Below are 17142 nucleotides of genomic sequence, written 5' to 3'. Positions count from 1 at the left end.
ACGTGAAGCTTTGGAACCTAGGAGTTGTACTGCTTTTGTGATTACAGAACCACTAGGTGTGCACAAATCCTATTAATCACTGCTCACATGCTCTTTCAAAATAAACCATTAAAGATAATGTAGAAGTTATACAGGTTTTTGAAAATAGAAATTTGGTAGATCTGCTTGGATACTTTATCAACAAAGGTGAGTCTCATTTTGTGTGAGACTTGTCCTTAGGTAGCAAGCAATCTATTTTTTTTAATTTCTATAGTGACTTGTATTTCTTCCAATTATTACAAGAAAAACAGCTTTAACCCTCTAAAATTTAGAAGCAGATATGTCTGAACCTAAAATGGGTCTTAAGAACTGCTGCTGGTTAGTGGAGGACGAATCCCTGTACTCTGTATGGAGTGGTTACAAGGGCTGCACAACCTGATCAGCTGCTTGTCAGCCGGAGAGCACAGGTAGCTGTTCAGGTGATCATAGAACCATAGAATGTGTTGGGTTGGAAGGGCCTTTAAAGGTCATCTAGTCCAAACCCCTGCCATGGGCAGGGACATTTTCAACTAGATCAGGTTGCTCTGAGCCTCATCCAGCCTGGCCTTGAATGTCTCCAGGGATGGGGCATCCACAGCTTCTCTGGGCAACCTGTTCTGGTGTCTCACCACCCTCGTTGTAAAGAACTTCTTCCTAATGTCTAATCTATACCTACCCTGCTCTAGTTTAAAACCATTGCCCTCATCCTATCGCAACATGCCCTTGTTAACAGTCCCTCCCCAGCTTTCCTGTAGGCCCCCTTTAAGTACTGGAAGGCCACTATAAGGTCTCCCTGCCTGGAGCCTTCTCTTCTCCAGATTGAACAACCCCAACTCTCTCAGCCTGTGCTCATAGGAGAGGTCCTCCAGTCCTCTGATTGTCTTCATGGCCCTCCTCTGGACCTGCTCCAACAGGTCCATGTCCTTCTTGTGCTGAGGGCTCCAGAGCTGGACACAGTACTCCAGGTGGGGTCTCATGAGAGCAGAGTAGGGGAGCAGAATCACCTCTCTCAATCAGTGAGGCTCAGATGCGGGTTGCTCTCTCTTGCCACGCCACTGATGTATGGCAAGATGAGTTAGGAACTTTGGACACTCAATATTTCTTCTTCTCAATCCCAATTTGGTTAAAATGGGGTAATAGAATGCAAATTGTTAATATGGAATTGCAGAGTAACCCTACGGATGAGACAGGCAGTTTGATGGCATAAATCTAATTTCCCTGAAAAGTCAGCCTGAAAATAGTGACTAGATTTGATACATACATCTCTTTCACAGTTCTCCTTCATTACGTATCAACAGGCTTTTCTCTCTTTATTCATCTTCAACAGCCCCCTTGAGCAGTGTCCCAGATGTGATTATTATCTTCATGCATTGCTCCCCTTTACAGAGATATTACTCCAAGCATGACTGGGTTTTGTGTGATCCAAGCTAAGCTAAGATTTCAATTTCTTTTTAGTAATCACAAATATTTGTTCATAATTCATTATTGTGACAGATAGTCTTATCCATCACCAATTTAGCAAACTAGTGTGGAGTACGCCTTCTTTTGTTTGTCTACGTGGTTGCGTTTGGACTAATCCCTGGGTTTATATTGCCTTCATTGAGTGGTTTGTCATTCAGTCTTTTATCTTTCAAATTACACTCTACAGTAATTGCTGCTATTTTACTGAAATTTCTGTTGAGACTGTGATATCCAGAATGGCTTTTTATTCTCCACACCCCTCAATTTTTAAATACAAATTCTTTGTCACGGTGTGGTGGCCAGGAGGTTAAAATACAGAAGTCCCATGTCGATGTCAGGAGGCTGTGAGGAACAAACACCTGGCGCTATTATTTTGGAGGGAGGAGAGAAGAATAAAACCCCCTCCTTTATGAGTCAACAAATACGGTTTTTTAAAGGATATTAATATAACAAAGTCATGAGATATGAGCATGTTGTATTTTTAATTAAATAATTTGTGTTATAGCATGAAATTGCTACTGTTCATCCCTTCTATTAATAGTACAAGAACAGTGCAGGTTATTACAGTATACTAATGAAACATTTGTAGCGTAGCTCTCCATAGGATTTATATACAAGGGAGTATTAAATGTGTGAATCTCATCTCATATGTATCCTAAATTACTACCTGTCACTCTCATATCCTTTAGAAAATACAATCACTTCTTTCAGAAAAATACCTAATCTTGATGTAGAGGTGTCGGGAAACGGAGAATTCTTTGGTAGCTTGTTTCAGCATTTAGTTTTTTTATCAAACTTTTAAATAAATAGTCTATTTCCAGTTTCTGAATCTTGCAGCCATTTGTAGCCACTGCTGCTTGTTACTACTTTTTGAGTTTAGAAGTCTTTTGTGCTGTGCGTTTTTGCTCCTGTTGAGATACTTAAATACCAAGAGAAGATATGATTGCAGTTTTCATGCTGATTCAAGGAATTTTCTTCAAGGCCTTGCTCATTTTCAGGATCCTGTCTCCTGTGTTCTGCTCCAAAGAAGAGGAACAGATTTCTGCAGCGTATCTAGACTCAGTCACACTACTGACACATCCAACCAAGGAGACAGGAAACCTAGATTTTAATTTTTATTTTTCCCCTCCTACCTGAATTAACTTTCAAAATATTTCATGTTGATTAAGATGTGTAAGTATCACATCCTATAGATACTTCACTGGTGTTGCATCACAGAGGAAACCTCTCCCCCCTTTTTTATGTAGTTGGAAAAATGGAACAACTGGACCCCACCTTCCAGTAAGAAACTCGGTTTCATTTTCTACAAGGTCTGAACTAGTGTTCAGATTCACAAAATGTTACAACATCTGCCTAAATATAGAACCTTACAAATGCTGGGGAGTTGAAATGTCTCTGTCACTAGCAGCCCTTGTAGAATTGGGAGAAAACATACCTGCCTAATTTCGGCTGTTTAATTTCAGTTTGATATTTAGCACTTCTTATTGAAAATTATTACTGGAAATAAGAATACATATTTTAGAATTGTTTTTTGGCAATTGATTTACAATCTTAGAAGAACTGTCAAAGTCCTTGTCAGCACTGAATACAGAAATTGCATTTTTCTGGTGCTGCTGTGGTACTTCTTTTATACAGCTACTGATCTTACATATTTTTATGTGTAAGAGCATTATGGCAAAAGTGGTTTGGTTCTGTGGTAGTAGTCATGCTATAGTGAGGTAATTCAGTATCTGACTTCTCTGATCGACTTAGAATGTCTGCTTTTCTTTGTAATCATTGTAGAGGGCAAAAGATTTCCCCCCCCCCAATTAAATGGTTGTAGTAACATTAGCAAAGCCATGTTTCATTCTGCAAAGCCAGAGTGTGAATTTATAGCTCTTCTTGCATGCTCTGCAGAGAGCAGTCATGCTAGTTACAAATTTTAGGAAGGCTGATCAAGGAGAACCACTGGTTGCCAATTAAATTGGTGATACAGTGGAGCAGAAAGTATGTTGTAGGTGAGGAGAAAGTGGTAAGGATGGGCAAAAATAGTGCTCTAACGGTGAGGACGGCAGCAGCAGAGTATTACTGCCATCTGGTGTTCAAAAAAATATTGCTAACTATGAACTCAAAAGTTGCTTTCTATTCCTCATTGCTTTTATTACATTTGTGTTCAGCCCAGTCCGAGGATTCTCGAGTGGCTCAAGATTCACCGGTTCTTGCTGCTGAAGTTGGAGAGAGAGTTACAACACGTTCTGGACCATTATTGAGACTTGATAACACGGTTAGTCATATCAAAATAACCATGTAACATAACTTACTCTTTATTTTGTGATGAAATCTTTCTGTCTCACATTGGGGGGCTAAAACTGGGTGCAGTATTCTAGATGCAGCAGTATAAGAAGCACCAAGTAAAGAGAGGTAATTGCTGCGGGGGGTCTGCTGGCTGCGTTCCTCTTCGCACAGTGCAGGATTCTGTTGTCCCTCTTCTCTGCCAAGACTCCTGGGTCCTTTTCCACAGGGCTGCTCCCCAGGCAGGGCCCAGCATGGGGCTCTTCCTTCCCAGGTACTGGACCTTGCATTTGTTCTTCATGAGTTTTGTAACGTTCCTGTAGGGCCAGCCTCACGAGGGCCTTCTAAATGTCAGCCCTGCTGTTTAGGGCATTCGATGGTCCTCCCAACTTCTCCCAACTTCGTGTTATCTGCAGACTTGATAAAAGAATGGTTTTACCTCCCCTGGCTGATTGCCAAAGGTGTTAAAGAGGACAGGCCTTAGGAAGGAGCCCCATCACACTTCACTTGTTCCCCACCTCCAGGTAGAGTGTAACCCTTTAATCACTCTCCTCTGAGCCTGATTATCCAGCCAGATTTTTTACCCATCGTGTCGTCCATTCATCCAGGTTGTGACATCCAAACTGGAATAGAAGAATGTTGTGAGTGTCAAAAGCCTTGCCAAAATCAACGCTAGTGATATTCCCTGCTTTTCTCCAAAGTTCCCATAATTTTGTCAGAAGATAAAAACAGTATTTAAAAAATGCTATGTATAACGTATATATAATATCACTTTTAAACGTACATGTTATGTATATTTTTTGTACATGTTGTGTACATTTACATATATGTTAACTATATAAGGTAGTATATAATGAAAAGTGTAGGGAAAGGGTTTCTTAGTTTTTCTTAGTGTGCATTTTATTTTGGAGTTTGGGAAGAAATGTTCACATCTAATTCTTCAAAATTTGCATTCTTTGTTTTGTGACTCTGTAGAGTTTACTTCAAAATTAAGGAAGATAATATTTTAGTATATTTTGAATATTTTTAGTTTAATTTCATAGAACTACATTTTTAAGTCAGTTTCTTGTCTCTAAAAGGCTCGATGTTGCAAGTACTTGTAAAATTCCTGAGTTTTTCATGTATTGCATGTATGTTCCTCTGAGATCTGCAATTCTACTGAAGTGGGTCTGTGATGAGAAATAGCCAAATCTGACCACCAGAAGATAATTTTATCTTCCAGGTGTCATGATTTGTATGCAGTTCTGAGAGGCTTTATAATTGTGTGCGTGTGTGTATGTTGAGGGGAGGGGGCTGCTGGGGGGTGACGTGTCTGGGACATGGGGTGTGAATGTTTTGTACTGAGCAATGATGAATCTCTATCTGCCTGACTGTGCAAAACGTGAAGGCTTCTACACTTGAACTGAGCTCAGAATAAAAAGTGTGGGTTTAAAGTTTGCGTTCTGGCCATCCGAATACACAGTAATAGGTGTTATTTCATCCTAGGAACTACTTTCTAAAGTAGTATCCACAAACTTAGGTTCAGAGGCTTCCGTGCGAGGAATACCCTGCGACTTATCTTCAACAATTTCCACTGGAAGCTTTTTGACTAGTGAAACGTTGGATGTAAGCCCTGTTGACAACGGTGAGTGTCTCGGTTTTGTTGTTGTTCTTGTAAAAGGAAAATTGTGTATTCTCTTTATTTTATAGCGGAATGGGTCTAACTCACTGGACAGAAGTTCTTCTGAAATAAGGTAATGTGGAACTTCACTTAAGAACGATGACTAGGTCTTACAGACTTGAGTGTAGCTAGAATGTTTCATTATGTATTCATGAATTTTTTACTTTTATAATCTAAACTTATAACACATCTGCTTTTGGCAGAGAATGTTTTGAGTTTTATTAAGCAACTGTAACACTAGCAGTTTTCAAGTGGCAAATTCTTTTTAAAAAAACTGATCCCCAAATGATACACTCATGAAAGCTTTTTCTAATGAATATATATCATAGATTGTTACAGAGCTATGATTGTTGTCTTGCTGGTAAGAGAATTGTTCCAAAATCTGCTTGTCACCATAGTAATTCTTAATAACTTATTTGTAAAAATGTCATTTGAATGCCATATTGACTTTTAATAGGTTTCTGGGCAATACGTGTTCATACCCTTTTTTGCTTGCAGTCTGCCTCTTGATTTTGTTAGCTTTTCATAAAAATAAAAATAATTCCTTTATAATATATGTACTTGCTCCTCTGTATACTGACATTATCACTTGTCAGCATGGGAAGTGGGTTTGAAAGTTATTAGAATTTATTTGCTCTAAGGCTTAATATTGTGTTAATGTGACACATTTGATGTCATAAACAACATAGGTGTGTGTGAGTTATTCCGTGTTTATGAATCAATTTTTGAAGACTATGGTTTTTAGTCTGAGGTTTCAGTGGCTCATTTTAACCCTAATGTTCTGAACTGGTGTTATTTTGAGTAATAAACTTCATAGCTCATGTGACAAATCTGTGGTTTATTGACATAAGAAAGCTAAAGCAAATTCTAAGGTCGTTTGTAGCTTTTCTTTTCTGTTGTTTTTTAGTTGTGGGAGGAAAATACCAAAGGTTTTGGTTATTCAGCTGCATGAATAAATTTTTCAAGTCTAGCTGTGTCTTCACTGTACGCTCAGTGATTAACAATCACGTTTTCTGATAGCTTTGCGCAATTCTTCTGTAAGCATATCGACAAAGAGGGGTTGGCGCGCGAACTAGGAACACGATTTCGGTTGCCTTGCCCCTCAGATTTCTTGTGTTGGTGTTAGGCAATTTCTATTAAAGCATGAATAAAACTACTGCATGATGTCATACTTTATACTCATGATCACGTTAAAGGATTGACACATTTATATGCGATAGGAGGTAAAAATATGCTAGCTAGCATAAAACTATTATTACTTCTTTTCTGATTTTATTGTTTCAGTATCTCCTCAGTCTAGATACTCTAAAAGTGCTAAGCTGTACTGACTACTGCCGAATTAGATATTATCACCTTGAACTTGTGGAAATTTGTAAAGTTTGTGGGAATGTTGACAGGACACAATTAAGGAAATAAAACCCCAGAGCTCTTTATGAGTGTTTCGGGATATTAAGCAGTGACTTTTCAGATGACTTCATGTAAGTGGTTTATTTGCAAAACTGGGAACATCTGGCTTCCCATTTCAGGATTGTCTTCTGATAGTACGGAAGATCGAATTTTGAGAGAAACAGCAGCTCGCCCTTGGAACTCCTCGCTGCCTTTTACCTTGAAGCAGAGGCAAGAGAATTTATCTGGAGTATCTGGAACTCAGTTGCCCAAAGGAGAGAAGTACCTTTATAAAGGAAGTCAGATACAGCCGGTCTTGAGGAAACGTACTGGAGACTGGAACTCTTACTCAGAGGACAATACATGTTTCCAAGGTATTTGCCATTTTAAGGCATTTTTGTGCTGCACTCTAGTCATACAGAACGAGGAGGAGTTTACTCAATGTTACGTGTTAGTCTGTTTATATTCAGTTTACATTTTAAAGTCAATAAGGACTGTACGTGCAAGAACTGCTGGTTTGATATTGTTCGTGCTTTGCTTTACCTATACGTCCACTTAGCGTAGTGTAGTGCAAAAAAAAAAATAAAGATTGTCGGATCAGGTATCTGATCACAGTCTAATTTTACGCAGCTTCCTGCTGATGTGGCTAGGCTGTTCATCTGTGCCAATTTTATCGCTTGTTTGTGCACAACTTTCTCTTCAGGAAGGTAGAGACAATAATATAAGGTCACGTCGTTAATGAAACACTGAATAACAGACGGGTGGGAGTTCTGTGCTCTCTAGAAAAATGTAACAATTCATGAAAATAAAAGTATCTTTATTAGCTCTAATGAAGATAATGCCAGTATTTTAATTTGAACCACTTCCCCCTGGAACGTTTGAAAACCTAGAATCATGGAATTAAGAGATGAATCTCGACTAGGAAGGACTTCTAGTTGTGTGATCCGTATTCTCCTTCCTGCTCACAGCAGAGCCAGCTCAGACCAGGTTGCTTAAGGCCTTGTCCAGGCAGGTTCTGAATATCTCCAAAGTCAGAGGTCCCACACTCCCTTGGGCAACATTTTAGCAACTTTTTTTTTTTAATTGTAGCCAACCAGAATTTCCTGTGTTTCATCTTGTGTCCATTATCTCTCTTTCTCGCACTGAGCAGTCCGAAGACTGCATCTTCTCTATGCTGTCTCGTAGGATGTAGTAGACAGCAGAGATTTCTGTACCCCTTCTCCCACACCCCAGGCCTTGTCTTAAGATTGAACAAACTCATTTTTTGGTTTCTCTTTGAACATCATGTGCTTCATCCTTCCTTTAATCGTCCTTGCGGCTCTTCATTGGATTTCCTGTCACTGCATATTTTGTACTGGGAAGCCCACGCTGCTTCTGATGCAGTCGCACAAGTGCTGAGCAGAGAGCTTATGGACTTCATCTTCCATTTAAAAAAAAAAATTAAAATCGCATCAGTGTAGCACTTTCTTGCTGCTTTTTGTACCTGCATTGTATCAGAGTGAAAGAAGTAGATGCTGTGGAGATTTCTTTTTAACAAGCTAATATTCGTATACTTGCAGAATTCTATATAATTTATTTCCTGCGTATAGAAGCAAGGTGTGATGATATGTCCTGTCCATTGTTTGTTTTTTTTGAGCAGGGTGTTTGAGGGGGGGCATGTTTGTTTGTTTTTAAAATAACCTCTTTTCTCACAGCTCTGGCAGCTGAACCTGATTTTCCTGAAAGAGAAAGACATTTTCCGAATTTGAATCACCAGCGCTTTCAGCCTTTGGAACCAAGCCTTGACTTTGATACTTCATCATCCTGTTCTCAGTACAGAACTTCACAAGACAGTAGAGAATTTAGCAAGGTACTACAGAAAAACTGTGATGGAGGGAAGTACTTTGGCTTAAGATTTCTGTAAGATTTAAATGTGTAATCTCTATACTATCTTCTGTTTAGCAGAAACACAATAATAATCTTTGGTATACTTAGAAGCATTTTTGCTAGTTGTAGTAGAAATGTGATCCAAAAATAAAATACTACCTTTAACTTTTTATCTTTCATATTTCTGAGAAAATGAATCTTAAATAAGATGTTTTTTCTCTGCCACTAGACTTCAGAATTTTCAACAAGTCAAGACGTGTCTACGTTTCTAGAAGTGGGAAACTGCAGTTTGAATATACAAAGAAGCAGTCTGCCTTCTAGTCTTGAAACAGACGGGGCAAACAGCGTTACAGCAGAGGAAGAGTCTGTTAACGAAGATGTTACTCTGGGTACGTAGAGCACAGTCCGATCAGTGCTTTCAGAATCAACCTACTGCCGGGATGTGAATACCAGCCCTTAAGGGGGGGTTTGCTGTGCTGAAACTGGGAAGGAACTTTTCACTGCTCTATCAGCTCTGCTTTGAAATGCCTTAACTCTGCTGCTGCGCTCTCACACGCTGTCTTCTCCACCACCTTTAATGGTAATTACATTTTGTGAAGTTGTGTGTTTCCTCAGCAGTTATGACTTTAATACAAAAGCAGACCTGCATATTCACATAACGTAATGGATATTATGTTACTTATTGCTTGTGCAGTAATTATGATGTTAGTGAAGGAATATCAACGCTGGCTGAAACTGTCAGTTTAAGTACATTTAGAAATGTTTGTTCTTGCATATCCATCATTTCGTAAGTTTGAGGAAATTAAGGAAGTTCCATAAATTGATTATTTTTTTTGAAGTATATGTGTTAGAATCTCTCTGATTTTACTCATTTTTCTTTTATACATTGTATCCTTCAAAAAATTTTCCACTGTTAATTCACACCAATAGTCATTATGCACTGCAAGCTGTGATATTTGCTCTGATTATAGAATTGCTTTATCTATCTACAAAATAAAGGGGGAGGGAAGAGAGAGGAAGGAATAAACTTTTAAATTACAATGTAGTGATTAATTTAATAGATTAAAAGTTCATGATTCTACAGCAGCATTAACTGCAGCTTATTGCAGGAAAAGTATTATTTTTTTTTAATTTTTTTTGCAGTTGAATGTAAATTAACTTGATATTTCCTGTATTCTAAAGGAAAGGACCAATCTGAAATTCCAAATGCAGCTAGTAAGAATCTAAATATTTCTGAAGCTCTTATTTACCAAGAATCAGGTGTTTCAGCATTTTAAGGTGCTCCAGCAGAAAGCTGAACAGTAACGGGAAATGCAGCGCTATTTTTTCAGTAATAGATGTATTTATCATGTAAATGTTCCTGGTCAGTTATCTTTGGTTTTTGCATATATATGCATCCAATTTTTGGAAACGCAGACTGTTCATGTTTAAAGCTGCAAGCAGCTATTCTGTATCTATTATATTTCTCTTTCTCGACAGCATATGCTGTACTGCTGAAATGCCTCCCCCGTAAATAAAATGTTGACACACGATCTTTCTCTTTTCCAAGGGTCTTCTGGAAAAAAAAACCAAGAGTTGTGATTTATATGTGTAGGTCCTAAGGGAAAGGTAGTTTAGGGTGCAATATGGTAACTTGTAGGAACAGCAATCATTGTTCTGATTTGGATGGTTTTTTCTACTTTGAAGAACTTCTGCCCAAGTGATGGTGTTTTCGGATTGTTTTCTTCCTGTTTTAGAGCCTTTGTTGGGTGCCCAAAAGGAACTCAGCTTCCATTTACAGAGTATAAATTGTAAAATCCATTGACTTTCCATGTAGTTACGTCAGCACCATCATGAAGTCTGTCCCTAAACATGTTCTAAGAAGCAACAAAAAGTGTTGTTTCTTCAAGTTCTTTTCTGTGCAGTCATCGTTTTATGTAACGATAATGACTTGAAGAAACTTAAGCAGACTTTTTTTTTTAAACAAAATGTTTCTGGACTACTTATTATACACTATTAAAAAGGCTCATTATGGAGGGACTTTTGAAGGTTGAAATTCTGTTGTGTTAGTTAGAATTTTGACTCTTGATAATTTTTTGAAGCAGGATCTGAAGGATCTTTTCACCCACTGCGATTAGAATCAGCTCTGAGCGATTGCTGTCAGAACGCTGATCAGCCCGAGGACCTCAGTGCTGCGTTACAGAGATCTTTTGAACAAACCCCTGGAACTAAAAAACGGGGCAGTGAGAATTGCATTTCATCTGCCAGAGAATATGAAGAACTGGCAAGAAATATGGAATGTATTAATCTCCAGTGTTCAATGGCAGAGCTGCGAAATGGAAGTCTGAATCCACTGGAAGAGCAAAAAGCATTTTATCAGCTAACTACCACACCAGTTACCATGGATGAAACTTTCCCTCAATGCTTACTAAAAGAGACACTGTGTTCTGAAAAATTGCCTGTGGAGGCATTTGATAAGAAGTATGTGATGCTTCCTGAAAAATCAGTTCACGTCCATGAAGCAGGTAAAGCCGTGGAGCTGGACTCTCAGTGCAATACGAATATAACGGAGCCAGACCAAGGTTTTCCAGAAGTACAGAAATCTTCGAGGGTTCCCAGAGAAACCAGCCTGGAAGACTCAGACATCCATTTACAGGCTGTCATACAACAGAATGGTTCTTTCCTGGAAAGACATGAAAAACACTCTAGTTCTGTGCCTAAAAGCTCGTGTCGTATCCCGGTCTGGGTGAGTACAACAGATTTTCAAAAGCAGGAATTTGGGTAGGTTTTTTTCTTGTGTTTTTTTTTGTTGTTGTTGTTGCACCAAGTTATTTTAGACTTTAATATTGGAAAGCTTGGCAAATGTTGATTTTTTACAATTCTAGTTTGACTTCCATGTTTCCTGGACTTCTGCCTTACTACTTCCTTCAGATCATAGCACTGAAATAATTAGCAGTAGCTAAAATGAGCTGGAGTTCCCACAATTGTTGGAGGAGCTGTAACATCTATTGCCTCTCCCTCTCTTAGCATCAGTTGGTGTAGCATGTGCATCCGTGTTACATGGCAGGACGTTTTAGAAGCCTAAAGGAGGTAAATAATTTAACCAAAGCATAAGCAAACTTAATGAAATAGCTTTGATGACGTGTTTAAAAAAAAAAAGTTTACTCTAGAACTAAGTAATTTAAACTTGAGGTGAGTGGAGCAGGGGTGGAGTTTTTGTTGTTGTTTGGTTGCTTTGTGTTATTTGGGTTTTATTAACACTGGTGTATAAAATACTTTGCCTTGGATTGAGGTTCCAGAGTTCACGTACATCAAAACCTCAGGCAAAGCGCTCTCTCCGTATTTCATTTATTGCCTGGGGGCAGATTTTCTTTCTTCTGCATGTTGAATGAGCCTCCTCGTTCTGACAAGGTAACAGCTGTTCCTGTTGCTGGAGTGATTTATTTTTTAATTTTTTTTTTCTTCCTTACACTGATGTCTTGTATAATTTATTTTCTAGGAGACTGAGTCAGGGCATGGTATTATGGAAGAACCTGAACTCACTCTGATAAGCTCAAATGACATCAGTATTGCAGAATCAGATGTTGAACATCCTAACCCAGAGAAGATTAAGGAGGATAAAATCAATAACCCGGCACACGTGGATCAACCCGAATTTAATGTTTTTACCGAGGTGAATCTTTATTATCTAATGTAATTCTGCTTTTAACTTAGTCTTAATCATAACAGAGAGAGGCCCCACTGTAGCAGTTAATCCCATTGCAAAACGAGAGAATGTTAGAGTTACCAAGCGTAGTAGCTGCTTGGAGCATCTTAGTTTGATGTTAGGTTTTCTGGTTTTTAAGATCTAATAGATCTTAAATTTGGGCTATTCCTTAAAATCGCTACCTTGTTGTATCGGTGTAGATAGAGTTTGGGAAGACTTTTGCTGAGAAACAGAACCATCTTGCTGGTGTTTGCAAGGCCAAATTGTATCCTATTAGTTGAAGACCTGAAGGAGAGGAGAGGGTGGGACAAAACTACAAACTAAACAGGAAAAAAAGGAAAAATCCCCCACCTGGTGGATGGAGCTACACCAGGCCCACGCAGCACTTTGAAGTTTATGGGGAAAATACGATCTGCTCGTCATACTGCCATGCTTAATTTGCCTGTGGTGTGCTTTTTGCTGTTGGCTTGTGTAGATCAAAGGCTGTAAATTGTAGAGGGACTGGTTTGTAACATGAGAGTATTTTGGGTGCTGCAGCAGTAACGTAGAACCAAGTAGTGTGTATCTGCTAGATGAATAGGTTAGATGATGGAATCGTGTTTCAATTGCAGGAGGCATCTAGAGAAGTGCCTCGAGTGCCTAAGGATGGGTCTGTATAAAGTAATTGAAATGTGGGTGAGGTGGAGGTTGGCAGCAGGAGGCTGTGCTTGGGCAGCGGGTGTCACCTTCCAGCTGACAATGGGGGAAAGAGCCAGAGCAGCGAGGGGGTAATGGGGGAGAACTAGAGAGAACAGAGGGGAAAAAAACCCACGTCCATTGAGATGAAATTATGCAGCCCTGCGTTAACAATGAGCAATTGAAATCTGGTGGGCAAAGGGTCTCTAATGGATTTTTCTAAGTTTTAAAATGTTTTTAGAAAGTAGCTTTTTATCACTTACTACCAAGATCCATTTGTGATGTTTTTCGTGCATCTGCTATAAAGGCAAGAGCACGTCTTTTATTTGCATGCTAGTGGGACAGTACTACCACTTCACTCAAATTTGTGGTATATTTTAAGCATTTCCAGTCACCGATTCCTTTTGAAACAGGAGACAGAATTTTTACCGCTTGATCCAGATGCAGATTATTCAGTGGTTTTGAGGCCTGATGGTTCTTCCGAAGCTCAGAGTCCCAATGACAGTCACGTTCCATCACATCAGACTGCAGGTAATTACGTGTAACGTCAGCATACGGCAGTTGAGATGGAGAAGGTCTTTGTTTATAGTGTTAAAATCATTAATAAAATACACCTCTCCTTTGGAAAACATAGAGCTTCTCTTACCTAGGCAAGTGCATCTTGCTCTTCAGGCTCGGTCTGTAGTACATTTCACCAGGTTTAATGTGTGTCTCATTGACAAAGCAGTTTTGACTTGTCTCTTGCCATGCCAGGTTGTCCTTTCATGAAAGTTCCTAATGTCTGCGATACACTGCATTTTTTTTGTGTTGTAGTTACTTAATTTTGAAAAATTCTGTGGTGTTTTGTGGGTTTTTGTCGTATAGTTTATGCACCTTCACTAGTTTTTTTTATTTCCTGTTAGTCCCCAAGCTCCCTAGCCCAAGAATGTCTTTTTTTTTTCTATTCTGATGATAGTGTGAAACATCAGTAAAATATTGAAATAATCTTTTGTCCAAGATGAACGGCAGTAACATGCAAGATGGGGATTGACAGAACTTAACCGTGGTAGGGACTTCTCAGATCTTTGATATGTTTTGAGGCATCAAGATGCCTTGGATGCTGTATTTATCACAGTGTTTGTCTTGGCAGATCTGCTCACAGTTATTAGGTTCCATAGGTCTGAACCGCTGCTTGTTTTGCAAGATTACTCCTCATTCACAGTGTTGTTCTCCTGCGATTTACAAAGGAGTCAAGCTCAGCGTTTTAGGAGAAATTCACTGAAATGTGTGGCTCATTAGAGGCAATATTGCTCGTTACTGAAAGTAAGATGCATTCAGGCTTCTCATTTTCTTTCACAGTGATGCTGCTGGAGTTTGCGGCTACACCAGGAAGTTTGCAAGAATCCTTTTTAAAAAGAAAGAAGAACTTCATCCAGAAATCTCTGAAAAGAGTAGAAGAAATAAAAAAGAGAGAGAGAGAAAATGAAAAGCCAGAAGCCGGACAGTTTCAAAGAGGAAAGTCTGAGAAGTTGAGCAGGCAAAAGGCGTCTTTTCCTATCTCTGGTAGGTTCATCTGGGGACAAGACACAGCATTAGGTATCCTTTTAGTTGCTGGTTTATATCGAAGAATAGATTTCATGTTTGTTGCATCTTTGCTATTGCAGACTGGAATATTCTTTAATTTATTTCCTCGGGGATGTGGGAAGGGATTTTCCTGCTGTCTGGCTGTTATAAAGGCCCTTACGGCTCCTCATCGTATTTTCACAATCTGCCCACACATTTGTAGTCATAAGGTGTCTCTGCATATAGTAGTTGTTTATCAAAGAACAACCATATTAAGCGAGCTGATGCATCTCTGATGTCTGCCAATGGGGCGTTGGAAGTTGGCTGTTGGGAGTACAGGCAGCAGTGTGAAGATTCCTTTTCAACATGAGATGTCATCACCATTGAGCCCATTCTGCCTGTTTCATCTTCTGTAGTGTCACTTAAAAATCTGTCATGCTTTTGAGTTAGCTGGACTAGAGGTTTAAGATATGCTTGACTTTTTTTTTTTTTAAAGAAAAACAAGGTGCCGTTGCCCATCAGTTGAAGAAAGTGGGAGAAGTGAAGGTGTCTTCGCCAGAGGACAGGAAGTCTGGAGAAATGGAAATGCACCAGCGTACATCAAGGTATTGTGTGAACACAAGACGGAGAAGTTTGGCTTAAAAAAAAGTAGTTCGCCTGTGTCTTCTGAAAGCTACTGGTCAGTCAGAGCAGTTTGTGATTTCCAGTGGGACCCAACAGGGAGCAGCGGGGGGAGAGAAGCCAGGCGTGTTTGACGCAGGCACCTGCTGGGCAGTTCCCTTGCGGAGCTGCCATAAGAAACTGCTGGCACCTGGCTCAGCTCATCCTGCCAGGGCGGCTCTGCCAGTTGATGCGTGGAACTGGATGGAATTGGAAGCAAAGCTCACAATTGCACTTGGGCACTTATTAACGGTAATGTGTGGGAAGGGCAGCTCCTGCAGGGGGTGTGTTAGATGCAGCTAAAGAGGAATTTGAAGTGATTCTTAATTACGGGAGAGCTGAGCCAAAATTTCCTTTCTTAATTTCTAGCAATTGAGACCATATAAACCTTTAAACTTTGCCACTTTCTTCCTGACAAGACACAATCTTTTTTCTACTGTTTCAACAGACTTTATAATCAACTTGCAGAAGTAAAAAGCAGAAAGGAAGAAAAAATAAGGCAAGAAACTTACGCTAAGAACAGAGAAAAGGCTAAAGAGTTTCAGAAGGTAAGTCTGCTACAGCGCTGGCCCATTTAGTTAGTCAGCTCTTGAGATTTCACCGAGCTTCTCATCAGACTAGTTGAGACAGTTCTGTGGCGTAAGTGCAACTAAAACAGAGACCATCAAACTGGCCTGGATTTTAAGTGATGCCATTGGCCTATCCCTCGTAACAATTTCCTTGCCAACATTAGAACTGAGCTGAATTCTTCTCTAAAAAGTGCGTCTGCCTCAGCCTGAATTTTTCTGGTGACTTGCGGGTGAGCAGAAGGGCTGTTCAGGACTCCAGCTGCTAGGAACTCGACTTGGCAAAAGAATGGCAGGGCTTTCATTAGGTCAAACTTGACTGAATTTCCATTATAACAGGCAGGGAGTTGGTTTAGGTTTTTTTTTTCTGGATTCTGCCTAGCTGAGCACACCTGAGCTTAATGTTACAAGAACCCCGTCTGGGTTTGCCTGCAGTTGCTCTAGAGTAGGGGGTTAAACAAGGAGGAGGAGGAAGGAAATGCTCCCTAATCCTGACATGCTGGGATGGCTGCTGGGGCCCAGGCCCAAAGCCTGCTACTCTAGTCTCATGGTTTGTTTTATTTGCAGAAAATGCTGGAAAAACTACGAGCCAAGAAGACTTGGAAAGCACCGTGACTGGTGGAAGACTTGGAGCAATAAGGAACACTACTGTGCCGGTACAATCCAAGAGACCCCTTCGTTAAGTTAATTGTGGAGCCATTAGGAATCCTCAGCTTTAAGCTGTAGGAAAAGCCCTAGTAAACAAAATTTGTGTAATACCCCCCCCCGTTACTGAGATCAGATTGGCTGCTGCTTTAAATGTGGCTTGTCTCTGAGTAGACTTCATTGTGAAAAGACTTTCTTCATGTGCCTTAATTTTAAAGGGATGTCATATTAATTTTTGTAATATATGCATATAAACCATTTTAAAATAAAGTTGTTTTTTTTAAAAAGACTTGAACCCTCAGAATGCAAGACATTAATTTCTTCTGTAAAGCCGAAGTTTTTTTGTTCTTTGCACTATGTGATTTATCTCAAGAGGTACATCTTAAAGCACCTTAAGACAGGACTGTTACTGCTTCCAAATGTAGGTCTTCCATCCATGTTTCCTGAGCTCCAAGTCAGAGGTAAGTCATTACATCATCAAGATAAATCCAAAGCTCAACTTTTACGATAAATTTAAGTTATCAGCATTTCATTAAATCTGGCCCTGTTTAAAACATTCATCAAAAACAAGTTTCCAATACTTTACTGCAATTAACTATAGTTTATGCTTGTTTTCACTTATTTTTTCAGTCTCTGTACTGCAGCAGCTGAAGCAAGTTGTTACCCCCCTGGTAAGTGCAGAGCACAAGACAAAACAAGCTTGGTGT

At 39.5% G+C, this 17142-nt stretch overlaps 1 protein-coding gene and 1 non-coding gene across 7 annotated transcripts in view; both read left to right on the top strand.

Moving 5' to 3' along the window:
* The window catches only part of CEP295 (centrosomal protein 295), a 43529-nt gene extending 26794 nt beyond the window's left edge, over positions 1 to 16735 (top strand). For 5 of the 6 annotated variants that reach the window (XM_074571432.1, XM_074571405.1, XM_074571414.1 and 2 more), the window contains 12 exons: positions 3636 to 3742; positions 5236 to 5374; positions 6937 to 7170; positions 8491 to 8645; positions 8892 to 9051; positions 10744 to 11387; positions 12141 to 12314; positions 13436 to 13553; positions 14361 to 14564; positions 15061 to 15169; positions 15673 to 15772; positions 16358 to 16735. In XM_074571432.1, coding sequence (XP_074427533.1) covers positions 3636 to 3742; positions 5236 to 5374; positions 6937 to 7170; positions 8491 to 8645; positions 8892 to 9051; positions 10744 to 11387; positions 12141 to 12314; positions 13436 to 13553; positions 14361 to 14564; positions 15061 to 15169; positions 15673 to 15772; positions 16358 to 16405 — 2192 coding nt within the window. In that variant the 3' untranslated portion in view covers positions 16406 to 16735. The remainder of the gene's footprint in view (positions 1 to 3635; positions 3743 to 5235; positions 5375 to 6936; positions 7171 to 8490; positions 8646 to 8891; positions 9052 to 10743; positions 11388 to 12140; positions 12315 to 13435; positions 13554 to 14360; positions 14565 to 15060; positions 15170 to 15672; positions 15773 to 16357) is intronic. The other variant, XM_074571394.1, reaches the window with a different exon arrangement.
* Positions 4917 to 5000, top strand: LOC141738149 (small nucleolar RNA U2-19). Its single transcript, XR_012585326.1, has one exon. It is a non-coding gene; the product is annotated as a small nucleolar RNA U2-19 (small nucleolar RNA).
* Positions 16736 to 17142: the final 407 nt, after the last annotated feature.

Source organism: Larus michahellis, chromosome 1 (genome assembly GCF_964199755.1).
Source record: "Larus michahellis chromosome 1, bLarMic1.1, whole genome shotgun sequence".
NCBI lineage: Eukaryota > Metazoa > Chordata > Aves > Charadriiformes > Laridae > Larus > Larus michahellis.
Note: the sequence above shows the minus strand (reverse complement) of the source record. Positions and strands in the feature narration are given on the sequence as shown.